We start from the raw sequence: 15,223 nt of genomic DNA on the forward strand, positions 1-15,223 counted from the left end.
GTTCTCTAGGGAAGAAAAGAAGTAATAAGGCCTGACCTTCTGGAAATTGCTCTATGATTTGGCATTATGGTGAATTACCGTTAACTTTGGAAAAGTTGCCCAATCTTGGTAATCTGACTCAGCTTTACCACTAGCCCTCTAGTACACCTCTGAAAGTCTACTAAAATGAACTGAACTGTGTTCAACACAAAAAGAAAAGGAAAAGAAAGAACATATAAGAAAAGAAAAAGAACTTGAAAAAGAGTTTGTCAAGCTTCAGTGTACAATTTAGATCCTCAGGCTCTAGCTGCACCTACAGATTTGCTTAACCAAAGGAGACTCTGATTTGGTCATTTAAAATTTGGTCCCTAAAGTGAGAAGAACTTTTTAACTAGAGTATCTCACAATGTTTATTAAATACTACTTGGTGACAATGAAGGAGATGATGATGATGATGGTCTCTTCAGAGAACTCACTAGCTGCCATACTCTCTTCTTTCACTTACCAACTACACCTAGACTTAAGTCTGCCATCTGGTGGCCACTTCTACAATCAGCATTAGTTATCTCAGTCCTTCCCAAGAGGCTCATTTGTGGGTTGATTTTGCAATGGTTACTTTCATCCATTTTCTAGATTTGTGTCTTAAAGGTTTAGACTCTATCTTTTAGTGGTTGTACCAACTAATTTCCATTTGCCAAGGATCCAAGTTTCATTTTTACAAAAGACTCCAGTAGCCTTCCCTCTGCCAGTTCCATCTCCCTCATCCTTAAAGACTAAACTGATTAGTGGTAGATGTTTCATGGTATTCTTCCTGGTAATTTATTTTCTAATTTGATTACAGATAATATTTTAGCAATGTGGTCCTTTAGATTTTGTGCATACTTGTGCTAGTCAGAACCCCTCATTTAGTTCAGTATCAGTGACGGAAGAAAAGATATAGTTCCCAAGCAGGTTCTCAAAGATTTCAATTATTTGTGAGGCCAACAGTATGCCCAGATTGAAGCAGGATTTAATTTTCTTTTTTTTTTTTCCTCTTATTGAGACAAAGGGTAGATTTTTCCATAGTCTTTTCCAGTGTGGGAATTGAAATGAAACTGATATCATGAAAACAGAAACTTTTCTAAGAGGGTAGCTGGTTAAAAAAGAGTGTATTCTGATGAAAAGCTCATGTCACAATCAATTTCATTTTCTGGCTCATCGCTTGGAGCCCCAGTGAGTATAACCCATCAGGGAGAGCCCTCAGATGATATTCACGAGGGTGGGAACATATGTTAGCACCTCCTGTCTTTCCATCCCAAAACAGGAGGGCTTTCCTTTCCTCTCTAGCCTGCTCCTGAGAGCATATTGCTGCTCCCTGCAGAGTTAGAAAATGTGCCAACTGAATGTGTTTAGAGATTTGTGCTAAAATACCTGTCGAAACAATGTTGCCCAAGAGGCATTTACCTTGATCTTTTCAAGATCCTTTTGAAGAGCAGCTTTTGGGGGACAAACCAGATGTGCTTTCCTCCCACCACCATTCTTTTCCCTTCCCTTCTGCAGGACATTTGGAAAAGTTCACTAGGAAGGACTGTAGAGCATGCAGAATAAAGACACAGATGACTGGTTTGAAAGGAGGATGGAAGCAGTGGTGTGTGTCCCCTGGTTCCTTTTATTGGAATTGTCTGCTATTCCTCTTTGTGATTCTCCTCAAGCTTTTGGAAGGGGAAGGAAACCAAAATAGTACCCACGATCACAACAGGCCAGGGTTGAAACGTGCCATGTGGTTTCTTGCCTGAGTTGGACCAGAGTCCTGTGGTTACCCAACTGCTGAATTAACCAGCAGATGCCCCTGTGGTAAAATGTAGGGTCTTAGAACTTACAGGGGATCTTCAGGAAAAGAAAAATGAAGACAGGAAATTATTACAAAATATTTCAAAGCTCCAATCTCAAAAACTGATTCATTACAAATCAGACCTGCTGTTCTGAGGTGTATGTGGTTTGATAGGTGAAATAAGCTTACGTTAGAAAGAGTTCATTTTAAACTCCATTTGGGTGGCAAAAAAGTTCAAATTTCAAGAATTGCATCAAGTTTTAACCACCAAAAATTGGTTATTCAGGTTCTGGACACATGCAGTAAAAATGTTCTGAGCTGTGTTCTGAACTTTTGTTATATTTCTAATTTTAACTTGACTCAACATACAGAGAGGAGTGGGAACTGGTCCAAAAGCTTTCTGGCTCTGAGTCTATGGAAAGTGTGGATCATACTTCTGACTGCCCCATGCAATTGTTCTTCTACGAGCTCCAGATGGCAGTGAAAGCTCTCCTTAAGCAGATCAATATACCTCTACACCAGGTACTAGTCTTTACCATTTTTATCTTCTTTTTATGGCTCATGGAAACTGCATTATGGGGTAAAACTCAAGAGGTAAAAAAATATATGTATACGTATTTTGTTCATTTATTTACATACCACTTTGCACATACATGCACATTTTCAATTTGATGCCTATAAGTGGACACAGACTGCATTTCTGTACCTTTTCTCTAGCTCCCCCATGTTGACGTCTTCCAAAGTTCCCAGAGCCCACTTCACTGTGGTTTGGTCAAACAAGGAAAAATAATTGGCTAACCCACCTTGAAAGACATCAAGTCTCAGCTTCAGGATAGCATGAAGCAAGGGGAATAAATAAATAAACAAATAAGTAAATAAATAAGTGTATGGTTAGATTTGCAAATAATTTACTTAAAAACAGAAGACTATCGGTAGTCTAAGTCTAGAGCAGTGGCCAAGGTTATGCCATGCTATCTTTCCACAAACAGAAAATTTGCTGTCAAAATCACTTGTCTTGTCTAAATCAAGATGTGCAAATCTTACCTCCACTAATAAGCAACTTCAAAAAAAAAAAAACCGTGTAGGCACAGAAGAGAAGAGTAAAAGTTTATTAGGTTCTGTCTAGTAAGCTAACATCATGTAGCATTAGGTTAGATTCTTTTTTTTTTTTTTGACCTACATTCACCATCTCTCCCCACTCAACACACACACACACTACTATTCCTATACACACAGAAAATAAACCAAGTTTAGCCTGCAAACAGGAAGACTGCAACAGGAGTGACTGGCTCTCTTTAAATAACAGAAAGACAACTATGAATTGGCCTCTGACCCATGGAAGCAAGAGTCTATCGGAGAGTGTTCTTCCATTGGGGTACTGCTCTGATTACAAGTCAATATTGCAAGCCTAGTCCAAAACAGCCAACACTGATGAAGAATAAATTGCACAAGATGCTATAAAGACACTAGAGGAGCCACTGGATTATTCTGGGGGTGGCCATGTACTCAGGAGGAGGAAAAAAAATACCAGCTCAACTTGCAACAGTAGATACCATTAAAGGGTTTCTTGGGCTTAGAAAGTTTGAAGCAGCTCATATTTCACTGGTGACTCTTGGGCTACGTATACATGTTGGGAGAAGGCTGCCTAACTGCCTAAGAGTACATACTTTTTTTTTTTTTTTTGGATACTTGTAAAATTTTCTCAGTCCTTGGCCAGAAACTACATTTTCCCCCCTTAACCAACTTAAATTGAAACTAGTGGATTTTTAATTCAATCCATTTTTGTTGCTTCATGTAATTATATTCATCATTTTGAAAAGCCCACAGAATGCAATCATTTTCTGCTTTTATAAGAAGCATAAATGTTGTTTTCAGAGTTTATGTGGAACATTACTGCCTTAAATCTTGATTTTATATAGCATTATTAAATGGACTGAACCCTAATATTTATGTTGTATAAAAATTCCAAGCTTGAAGTTGTGTAATTTTGTTAGATGTTTTATGCCAGTTTGGTGTTGTTTATGTAAGTGCCATGTTGTAACTCTCCTATTTTTCCTCCGCGCGTGTCCCTCTGCAGGCAAGGAACTTCCGCCTCTACACACAGGAGGTGTTGGAAATGGGTCACAATGTGTCCTTTCTTCTCCTGCTCCCTGCCTCAGACGACGTCTGTACAGCCCCAGGACAGAATAATCCTTACACCCCACACTCAGGGTTTCTTAACCTCCCTCTTCAGATGTTTGAACTTGGTATAGTAGCTTGTTTCACCTAGAAATATTAACCCAGCCTCCTTATAATAAAATCACAAAGTTATATCTGTTCCCCCTTGTCCCAGTGGAGGGTCAATAAATCACATGACGGCTTTGGCAACAACCCTTCCTAGAACTGTGTACAAGTCTGAGAGAAAGCAAAGCTCCAAAACTATGTGCCTGAGCAATAATTATTGAAACCTAGCTAAGGCCCAATGGAGAGGAGGGACTTCTAAACAGAAAGTTCAGTTATCAGGCTGCAGTTCTTGCCTCCCCTTTGCTTTCCTAAAACATAAATACAAGAACTAATGTTTTCATGAAAAGCACTGCCCCTTCTCTTTCTTCCTCCCTTTTCTTTTTTTTTCTTTTCTTTCCTTTTCTTTTCTTTCCTTCTTTCTTTCTTTCTTTCTTCTCTCTTCCCCCCTTCCCACCCCTTCTTTCCTCCAAATGGGAAAAAAAATACTGAAATTAAAATGTAAAGTATGTATCACTTTAAAGGGGAAAAAAGTCTATAAGTAGTGCTAATTTATTAAATAGACTCAATTTCTAGCAGACCATTTGAGAAGTTGACAGGGTCTCCCAGGATGCAATACTGTGATTATAATGTGGGATTCTGAATGGGGGAAGATCTTGTCCTAACTTTCAAAAATGAATAGCCTGGGCCCCAGGTTCTCTATTTTTGCAGAGACCCCTGCTGCCCACTGAAAATGTGAATAGGGAAGCTTTGTCTCTTCCCCACGCTTCATTTTGTAACAGGCCAATAAGAGGCAACTAACAAGAGTTCCATCAGTTCAAATGGATTGCAGGATTTGTGGGAGTGGGAGTGACTGGGTGGGTGGAATGGAGGCAGACTCTCTTTGGACTGCTCCCCAGCCACCAGATTTAGAAACAGACAAGGCAACTGCCTGATGTCTCATTCTGAGACCTGGGCATCTGAATCTGAATTTCTCTCTTGAGGATAAATGGATAAAGTCTCCCAGTTTCCCTTGCTCCAAGCAGTTTACATGCCCAAAAGCTGATGAACAGCAATTGCTATTTCCAGAGGAGGGAGAGTTATAAAGAGAAGGCTGAATCAGACTTGCAGACTGGGACTTGAGAGTACTGGGTCCTCTATTGTGTGGCGCTGGCAATCATTTAACCTTCTTGTACCTCTTCTGTGCCACATCATTAATAATATTGGCCATACCAATCCCAAAATGCCTGAATGTGAATGTGACCATTTAATGAGTTCCCCATCCAATGAACATTTTTAGTCTATGATATAACTGAACTGCTATTACAAAACATAGTTTGAGTCAGGGTATTTCAATTCAAGTCACTACATGCACATTAGGTACCTACTGTGGAGATTAAGAGATGAGTTAAGACAAAGGCTCTGCCCTCAAGGGGCTTTTTAGTACAGTGGTAGGAGTAAAATAAGAACATGAGTTAATTTTTAAATGATGTATAATGTGCCAAAATCTTACGCGTTAAGTGATATTGAAAAAAGAAATGAAAGCACATTTTCTCAAAGAAGGTATCAAAAAGCCATCTTGGAGAGGGGATATTTGATATGGGTGTTAAAGACTGGACAGGATGCTAATAAACACGGATAATGAAAGCTTTTTTTGTCAGAGGGAGCAGAATGAGCAAAGACGTAAGCATAGAAGAACTCAGAAAGAATCAGAAGAAGAACAAGTGGTCCAGTTTGGCTAGATATGAGAAATGAACTGAGGAAGCAGTAGACATAAAGCTGTATGGACAAGCTGTAGCCATACTGGGCAGTACTGTTAAGAGTCAGGCTGAGGAATCTGTTTAAGATGGATTGAAAGCAGGGTTGGGAAGATAGTTCAGAGGTTATTATAATATTCCAGTGTTAAGATAGACACAAAACAAAAAAAGGAAACAAACACAGATGTAAGAAACACTGGAAGTAATCGACAAGACTGGACAACTGTTTGAATGAGAAAAGGCAAAGTTTAGAGACTTCTAGAATACCCCCATGGTTTTTAGTTTCAAAGACTGTGAGGATATTGCTGCCATTAACCAGACATACATAAGGAAATCAGAGAAGAAAATGGTTTGGGGAAGAATATGATACTTTTAGCTCTGAATATCTTGAGTCTGTAGGTGCTAATTCAACATCCAAGTAGACATATACAACTGGCAGTAAAAATGCAGGAGACAAAGTTGGGTACCAAACACAGAAATTTGGCCAATGTCTACTGATAACAGCTGAAGCCATGAAAGTGAATGATTTCCCAGGGATAGATAAATGAGAGAGAAAAGAACTAAAGAAAATACTTCACTGGAGAGCCAACTGGGAGTCCACTCTGTGTGAAATGGTCATTACTGTTCCATGATTACAGGCAAAATACATGAGATTCATTTCCCCATGCCTCAGTAGGCAATGGGAATGATCAGTGATTTAGTATCAGTCATAATAGTGACTTGACTTGACTCTCAAGACCCTGGAGGACCAAGCCCTGCAAGTATCGTATCCTCTCTATCTTGCTTTCTGGGAGGCTCACACACTATTCTTGGGCAACCACACTTTATCCTACTGCTGTTACTCTCTATTCTACAATTTCCTCTCTTCACTCATTTGTTCACTAATTCAGCAATAAATATTTAAGTAACCTACTATGTGCCAGGCACCATTCCAGGTATTGAAGTATCAGCAATGAACAAACTCCTCATGGAGCTAATAACAGTCCAGTGGGGGAAACAAATGGTAAACTAATCAACAAACATTAATATTGTAAATGTCAGACAGTAGTGAGAGCTGTGAAGAAAAATAAATCAGGATAAAGGACTGGAGTGCAGTGACAGGAACTACAATTTTGTATAGGACGACCTGGGAAGGCCTCTCTGAAGAAGATACATTTGGGCAGAGATGCAAAATTTCCATGCAATGAAAACAGCAAGTGCAGAGGCCTTACAGTAGGAGTGTGGCTGGCTAAGAGATCAGTGTAGGTGGAATGTAGTAAGCAAGAGCAACAAAGATAGGAAACGATATCAGAAGATCAGCAGTGGCCAGATCATGCACGGCTTCATAGATCATGATAAGGACTTTGGATTTTACTTTAAGTGTGTTGGAAATACAATGGAGATTTTTGAGTAGTCGAGTAACATATTAAAAGCTCTTCAGAATCTGGTAGTCCTCCCCACAAAAAAATAAAAAGCTTAACTTTGTTTAACCCAACATTTTCCAAATTCATTTGACAACAACTAGAACCATTTTGGGCACGGCACCTATTACAAACCCACAGAAAACATACCTCAGGATATGACGCCCTAGAACAGTGCTTCTCAAATTTTAATGTACATAAGAAACACTTAGAGAGCTTGTTAAAATCGATTCTTGGAGTCCCACTCCAGAAATGCTGAGTCAGTAGGGGCTGGAGAATTTGCATTTCCAACAAGCTTTCAGCTGATACTGAAGCTGCCAATCCGTGGACCACACTTGAAGCAGTACTGCCTAGAACACAGAGGAAAAGACGTTTTAGGAACTTAGAAAACTAGGGTTGTGGTTAGCAAAGGAATAGAATCCAACAGTGTCTATCTCTTTGAACCGTCTTACCTCTTCTTAATACTAAAAGCAGTATAAGACCATCAGGTACCATCCTTCCCCTATGAAAACCAGGCTATAGATCAAAGCCTGGATCTCAACAGTTCCTGACTTTAAGATGGTATTTTTTCCTAGAGTAAAACATAACTTCTTACCCCACTGGTTCTCCGTTGTTACCATATCATTGGTGACCCAGCTGATTAATGAAGGCCATGTAAGTTTCCAGAAAAGACCACTTGATTGGGCTTGTTTCCACTGGCATACACAATCCTATTAGTCTTTTCTAGGGATCAGGAGGAAATATTGCCAGTATCAGAAAATTAATATACTCTAGTACTATGCTTATTGTACTTTAGCACCACCAGCAACAATTTTTTAAATACTACTGGGCCTTAGTAAGAACCATGATAAACTCTCTTATTTCCAAGCAATCAGAGCTTCCAAAGAGGCAGATTATCAGTTACCTCCTCCATCAGACATCAGCCTGCAAGCACTTAATAATACCGTCTACAGGAACTCCTAAGAGCTTGCTACAGTGGGCCTAGGCCCCTCGAAGAAAGACCTAAGCAATTTTTGCTTGTTTTTGTATAGGTAGGGACTTCTATATTCCATAGACAGGTCCATAGTAAAAGGTCAATAGATACACTAAGCATTCCTGAGAAAGAGAATGTTGTTGAAAATTCAATCAGAACTCAGAAAATTGTAATAACAACATAAGAGTTCTAAGAAAACTTGAAAAGTGCAAATTATGGGAATATGCACCCTATAACAGAATAAAGTGTTATACTGTATTTCAGTCTGACTTGTATAAGTCATCCCTTATACAACGAAAAGATCTGAGATTTGGCACACTGACCATGTTCCTGCCAGTGGCCCGAGTGAATCATAAATAACTTGCTAACCAGCTATGGAAAACTGTATCTGTGCCCATTCCAGCACAAACTAGATCTAGCAAGGACGAAATGATAAAGGAGCTTAGCCCTCCGTCTCCTGGAGTGAAGACTAGGCTGAGGAAGACCCACAGGATGCTCTTTCATAGGATTACTTGTTGGGGAAAGAGAGAGACCATCATACAGGAGGATGCTGTGAGACCTCTACGAGCAGGGCTGAGCTGAGGCAAAGTGGTACAATTGCAGACCCACTCCCCCTCCGCAGCGTGAGAGCTGATGCTCCCCGACCCTTTGGATAGGAGCAGGATAGCAGTCCTCTGCAGTAATAAAGTATGTGCCTAGGGAACAACAAGGATCACTATTTATGCTGTTCCCAGAAGTGAAAGGAAAAGCCCTTAGAAACTCTGTTCAGTGATATGGTCTCTGGAGGATTTGCCTAGCCTGCACTGAGAAGGTCACCCTGCCCTGACCCTGTGGGCAGTCACAATTGAGAGCAGGCCTATGAAGAAGAAAGTTGACTTTTATCAATTTCCTTGGCTCTATGATTCCAACTGACTTGACTAGCAAGATTAAGAAACTGGGGAATTTTTTAGAAACAGTTTGAAGCCTGGTATATATTTCACACTTCAGTGCTTGGCTGCATCCTTCATTCAACAAATATTTACTGAGTTTCCACTGTATGCAAAGTACTGTGCTGGGGCTGGACATACAGACGTTAATAGGACACAATCTGCCCACCAGAAGTCTAGAATCCAGTGGAGGATACAGACATCTACACCAATAGTCCCAATGCAAAGAAAATCCTGCTGTAAGATGTAGGTTGTTGAATTTCAGAGGAAAGACACCTAATCCTTTCTTACAGAGATAATATTTGAGATAGACCCTGAAGTATAAATAAACATTCAGAAAAGGAAAGAAAAGGTAGAAAAGGAAAATCATTTTAAGCAGAAGGAATAGCATGCACAAAGGCTTGGAGACGTGGGAAAATGCAGCTCAATTAAGTACACTCTTAGTAGTTCATTGTGAAAGATGCTTAAGGCATCTGAGGAAGAGTGACAGAAGATAAAACTAAAATTAAAACAAGTAAAAATCACAAAGGGCTAGGCCATCCTAAAGCGGTTAGATTAAGTGGTTAGATTTTATCCTATGGGCAAAGAGGAGTCTTTTAAAAGATTTTAAGAAAATGAATAATATGGTCTTACTAGGTTTTAGCAACTCTATGGATTGCAAGAAAACAAAAAAAGGACTGAGGCTAGAGGCAATGAGACAGTTAAGAGACTGGCCCAGGTGGCCAATGATAAGAACTCAAACCAAGACTGCCACAGCAGGGGTACAGAAGAGAAGGCAGAGGCAAGAGGAATTTAGAAGTTAAAATCAATAGGACTTTGTGACTGATTTAATGTGGTTGGAGAGCAAGATGGAGGAGCCAGAGAGTCTGAATAGGGTGCTGAAATGGATAATGCTGCCATCTACCAAAACAGGAAATAAGAGGGGAGGAACAGGTTTGGGGGGAGGGGAGAGATGATGAGTTAGTTCAGTTTGACAAATGATGAGTTTTGTTTGAGGTGCCTGTGGGATATCCAGGCATTGAGCCTAATGGAATCCAGGCCACAGGCTTATAAGAAATGGCACGGTCTCAACCCTCATTCCTAATGCCCATTTTTCATGATTTAGGGTACCATTCCTGAACTCCAGCATCAACTCATTCACTACCAGGAATCTTTAGAGAGGCATCTTATGCCCAGGTTCCTTCTGACACCTTGGCAAAGAATCACGGAACTAAACTGACCCTAGGAGGTAATCTTGTTGGTTCCTCAGCTTCCAAACTAGGCTACACGGCCCCGATTGATTAGGACTTTATTGAGTTAGAGATCTTTAGGAAGAATATTCTAATCTCAATCCCATTCTAATATTCTACCTACTAAATGCCTCATTCTTCCCAGGGGGGACGTGGTAGGGATGTGAACAAAAATTTATTTTATATCTGATATGTGCCACATGCTATGCTGGGTACTTTACTGCTTATTATTATGTTGTTTTATCCTAGGTAGACGTTATTACCCCTGTCTTAGATATGAGGAAACGGAGGCTCCCAGGGGTTATATGCCGATTATGATGAAGGTTGTAAGTGGCAGAACTATGATTCAAATCCAGTTTCATCTGACACCTAAGCCTGAGTACTTTCCACTCTACTATACTCCTAATCTCACTTCCAGTGTCGGTGCTAACGGCATTTTAGTCTGTCACTATTTTATACAGAAAAAAGAGAGAGAAAACACCACAGAAAATCAGTCTTAGTTTGTAAATTAATAACAAATCATGTGGTCTGGGATAATGCATTTTTGTATCCTTATACCATTTTGCCTGTAAAATGCATGTGATTCACATTAGAAAAAAATTAGAAGCTTCCAGTCTATCCTCCCCTTCTCAGTGATGGCTACCAAATGTATCATTGCTAAACCACAAAAGACTATGTTAAAGTAACATTTGTTAAAGTAACATTAAAGGCTCTGGCTAAAAACCACTAGAGCGGGAAAGTGAAGCCCTGTCCTTGTCGTTGAAAGGTCCTCATAGCTCACTGTGGTGAGTGGCACGGGTGGTGTGGGCACTGTGAGACCACCCACTGATCCAAGGCTCTGACCACAAGGAGACACAACAAGAGAAAGTTGTGGACACCCTGGCGTTCTAGAATTCAGATGGGACCGATAGTATTTCCTTTAAAGAAATTCTTCAGTGCCTCTCACTATCTTCCCAGTCATATTTTAGAAAGAAGGAAAAAAGCTGATTTTTTTTTTTTTTTTTTTTTTTTTTTTTTTACAACTTGGTTTGGAAAGGCAGACTGTGAGACACTTCACTCTCTTCACTCTCCAGCCAAGAGAGGACATCTGTCAAGTGCAAACAGGATATAATTCCTCCTTGAAAGGCATAAAGACACATTCAGGGAGCTACAAGGGTCAAGAGTAAGCTAAAAAGTAATGGTGACTCTTTCCTGTAGAGCGGCCAGTAAATAGCACAGACCTTAAGTACACCTTTTGAAACAGGAAAAGCAAAAGCACCTTGAGAAAAGAGGATGGAGGGAAAGAGGAGACTTTGGAGGAAGGGTCTGCTCTCTTCAGATCAGGGTGCACATTTTGTTGTTGTTGTTCATTCAGTCAATAAACATTAACTGAAAAGTTATAATGTTCCAGGTTTTGAGGAAGTAAAAATTAATAGGAGACACGGTTCTTGCCCACAAAGAAATCACAGTCTAATACCAAGGCAGTCAAGTAAACACATTATTACAGTAAAGCAGGATCAGTGTCCTGATACATTTAGAAACAAGTGGTCTAGGAGCACAAAAGAGAGAAACTAATTCTGCCTGGAGGGAAAAAAGTGTCCATGAAGATTTCACTGAGGAGAAGATATTTAAACTGAATTTTCAAGTATCAGAAGATTCTGACCTGAAGGTATTGGTAAAAAAAGGGTATTGGAGGAGAAGGAAATGGCATGTACACAAGCATGCAAGCACAAAAGGACCTGTAGTAGGTTCAGCTTGACCAAAGTGTAGGGTCAATGCAGGCAGAGGGTAGAGGGTGGTTGCATGACAAAAGATATGACTGAAGATAAATTAAAATCCTAGATCTCAAGGAGCTTGCTTTATAGTGATGTTTGGATTTTATCCTGAGTCAAGACGGAGCTCTACAGAGGTCTGTAACCAGGGAAAAGCATGAAAAGTAGATCATTTGGGAAGAGCTCAATAGTTTGTCATTTAATGAGATCAGTTCTTCTGTCAGACAAGGAAGTGTTAGAGCAGAGAAAGTGAGAAGGAAGGATCTGACACCAGAGAGAAAAAAAAACCCAGAACCAAAACTACTTGAATTCAGAAACACTGCCTTGAAATGGTGCACAGCTGGAATAAGGACAGGCCACTGGAGCCCTCACTCCATTCTCCTCTACCACTTCAATAGGAGGAAACACAAACAGGGCAGGTTACCCTTACACTCATCTGAGTTTCATCCTGAGAGAAAATCAAGTAAGGAAGCAGGCAGTGGTAAGATGGGAATTGTAGGGTACACAAAATCTCTCAATGTGCATTAAAGCAGGGCTCCCTCAGTAAGGTGTATAGATGACCAGATGCCCCATTTTGAGGTATGTGGTTTTCGTTTCCCTAAATGTCCAGGTCTAGGTCTCAGGAATCAACAGCAAAGAGGCCCAAGGACAGTAATTAGATGTTCTTCCTAGAATTCCTCACCAAAGAAGCCAAAATAAAAATGTTTCCATTCCACAGATCTGTTGAGTTATTACAGCCCTATTTCCAAAGCACAAAACACACTGATACAGGTCAGAGGCACACAGAGTAAGTGAGGCTCCTGGCGAGTGAGTCTCCAAACTCAGCAATGGCCAGGAAGAGACTGGTACTACACTAGTCTGAATTGGGATGCTTTCCTCATCTTACTGGAATCTGAAGTTACGGTATATGATCAGAGCCAGTCAGAGAAGTCTGAAACATCGGATCACCTCAGGTTGCCTGCACCAGGCTGAGTCCCACACTCCTCTCTCCCTCCTCCATGATAGAGATGAAGATTAGACTGTTTCCTTTGGCCTCTGGCCCATTATCTTTTAAGAGAGGAAGGTGAAGACAAAAATGGTCTATCGAGCATTAGCTCCATCATCCTTCCAGCGGAGCTGAGGAGTGGAGAGGCAGGAGAAGAATCAAAACTCATCATACTAGGTCTTTACAGACATTTTCCAGCCAGACAAAAGACAAAACATACCCTGAGAAAAGCATGCCTTGTATCTTCTGGGACTTCTGGCCTTGGAAAGGAACATGCAAGATACATACTGGAAATCAGACATGGCAGTCAAAACTAGGTTTCAAATTGCTACTTGCTTTTTTTTTTTTTTTTTCCTTTAAAGTGATAAGCAAACTTACTCTCCCAGTAGTAGCCCAACTTTAGGGGCTGAACATAAACTGCAGCTTTAGCCGACTCCGCTTCCCCATACCTTACCAGGACTTGGTAAACCTTAAAAGGGAATACTGTATGACTAAAGCCAGACAACTGGCCCCTTAAGAGCACATTTATAATTTATTTATGGCCTAATATTTTCCACTGATAGGATTAATAAATCATGTTTTCATTCAACTTGTTTTCTCTGAGGTATGAATTTCTCTATTTTGATACCAAATCTTAACATGTGTTATTTTGCTTGTCCGTTTTCCAGTTCATTTTTGCAGCTACAGGGAGAAATTTATTAGTCTGTATTGCCGCCTTTCTGCTGTTGTGGAGCTGGATTCTCTGAATACCCAACAGTCCCTGAGGGAAGCAATCTCAGACAGTGAGGTTGCAGCTGCCAAACAAAGACACCAGCAAGTGTTAGATTTCATTCAGGTAACAGTTTGTTTCTTCCGAGGTAAAAGGGAGAAAGAAGGGACATGGTGGAGGGATGAGAACCAAGCCTAAGAAAGAACAGCAATCTGGGCTAATTTAAAGACAACCATGTGCAAACAGCTTGTTGATTTGGTTGAAATGCGGAGCTCAGGGAAATGTGAGTTTTTATACAAAGGCTTAAGAAAAAGCTACAGATCAAACACTGTGTTAATAAGAGCTGTATCAGCCACTGTGGTAGGTAGCAGTAGTCTCCCATACTGGAGAGAAAAATCACTGCCAGAAGAAGTAGAGATCAGAATATTATCCTTACCCAGCAGCCCACTGATAATTCCAACAGAGAGAAAAACTGTATTAATTAATTCAATATCCCGGAGAAAAAGAGAAGAGAATGACCCATCAGTTTATGTTAACCCAAATTCAGCTGGACCTAAGATTCCTCATTCTTTGGACTTCTTTCTGGCAGAACTGACACTTTAATGTGTAGCTACAGAGGTTAAAAAATGTGTTCCCTGTCCATGGTCTTTTCTGGAAAAGCCCTATGGTGACATCTTAGGGTCTTGAGAAAGGGGTACTGATTACTCAACAAGAGAATTTGGATCTAGTCTGAAATTGCCCCTAAATCCCTTGGACAAATCTTATGATCTTTATGCCTGTAGTAACCCAATTCACAAAATGAATATACAGTAGTCCCCTCTTAACCTCAGGGGATACATCCCAAGACCCCCAGTGGATGCCTGAAAACTGCAGATAGTATCTAACCCTATATATACTATTTTTTTCCTATACGTACATACCTATGCTAAAGTTTAATTTACAAATTAGGCACTGTAAGAGATTAACAATAATAAAATAGAACAATTATAACCATACATTGTAATAAAAACTATGCGAATGTTCTCTCTCTCTCTCTCAAAATATCTCATTGTGCAAATTTAATGCCTCTTCCATCTTAACTAAGCACTTATCATGCACTGTTCCCATAACTTTTGCAGTTTGAGGCGCAAGAGCAAAACTACAAAGAATTTCTTTTCCTTCAATTTCACGGAATGAAGATTCATTCTTACCACAGATCTTAGCAACTTCACCATATATTTTTTTTTTCTTTCCTTATTAAGTCAAGAACTTTCACCTTTTCACTTAAAGGAAGAACTTTGTGGCTTCTCTTTGCCATAACCAAATTGCCAGCATCACTACGTCTTGTGCTTTGGGGCCATTATTAAGTAAAATAAGGGTTACCTGAACACAAGAGCTGCAATATTGCAACAATCTGATAACCAAGGTGGCTACTAAGTGACTAATGGGAGGGATACGCTGGACAAAGGGATGATTCACGTCCTGGGCAGGACGGCGCAGAATGACAGGAGATTTCATCACACTTC

At 40.1% G+C, this 15,223-nt stretch overlaps 1 protein-coding gene and 1 long non-coding RNA gene across 2 annotated transcripts in view; one reads left to right on the forward strand and one right to left on the reverse strand.

Annotated features, from left to right (window-relative positions):
• ANKFN1 (ankyrin repeat and fibronectin type III domain containing 1) overlaps positions 1–15,223 on the forward strand; it is a 424,018-nt gene that overhangs the window by 388,379 nt on the left and 20,416 nt on the right. The window contains exons 16-18 of the mRNA XM_082371893.1: positions 2,161–2,311; positions 3,867–4,035; positions 13,678–13,844. Of these exons, the coding sequence (XP_082228019.1) occupies positions 2,161–2,311; positions 3,867–4,035; positions 13,678–13,844 (487 nt within the window). The remainder of the gene's footprint in view (positions 1–2,160; positions 2,312–3,866; positions 4,036–13,677; positions 13,845–15,223) is intronic.
• Positions 1–15,223, reverse strand: part of LOC309618349 — a 353,317-nt gene that overhangs the window by 200,911 nt on the left and 137,183 nt on the right. The window lies entirely within an intron of this gene.

The sequence above is a fragment of the Balaenoptera borealis genome (assembly GCF_965194805.1).
Source record: "Balaenoptera borealis genome assembly, chromosome: 20".
Taxonomy (NCBI): domain Eukaryota; kingdom Metazoa; phylum Chordata; class Mammalia; order Artiodactyla; family Balaenopteridae; genus Balaenoptera; species Balaenoptera borealis.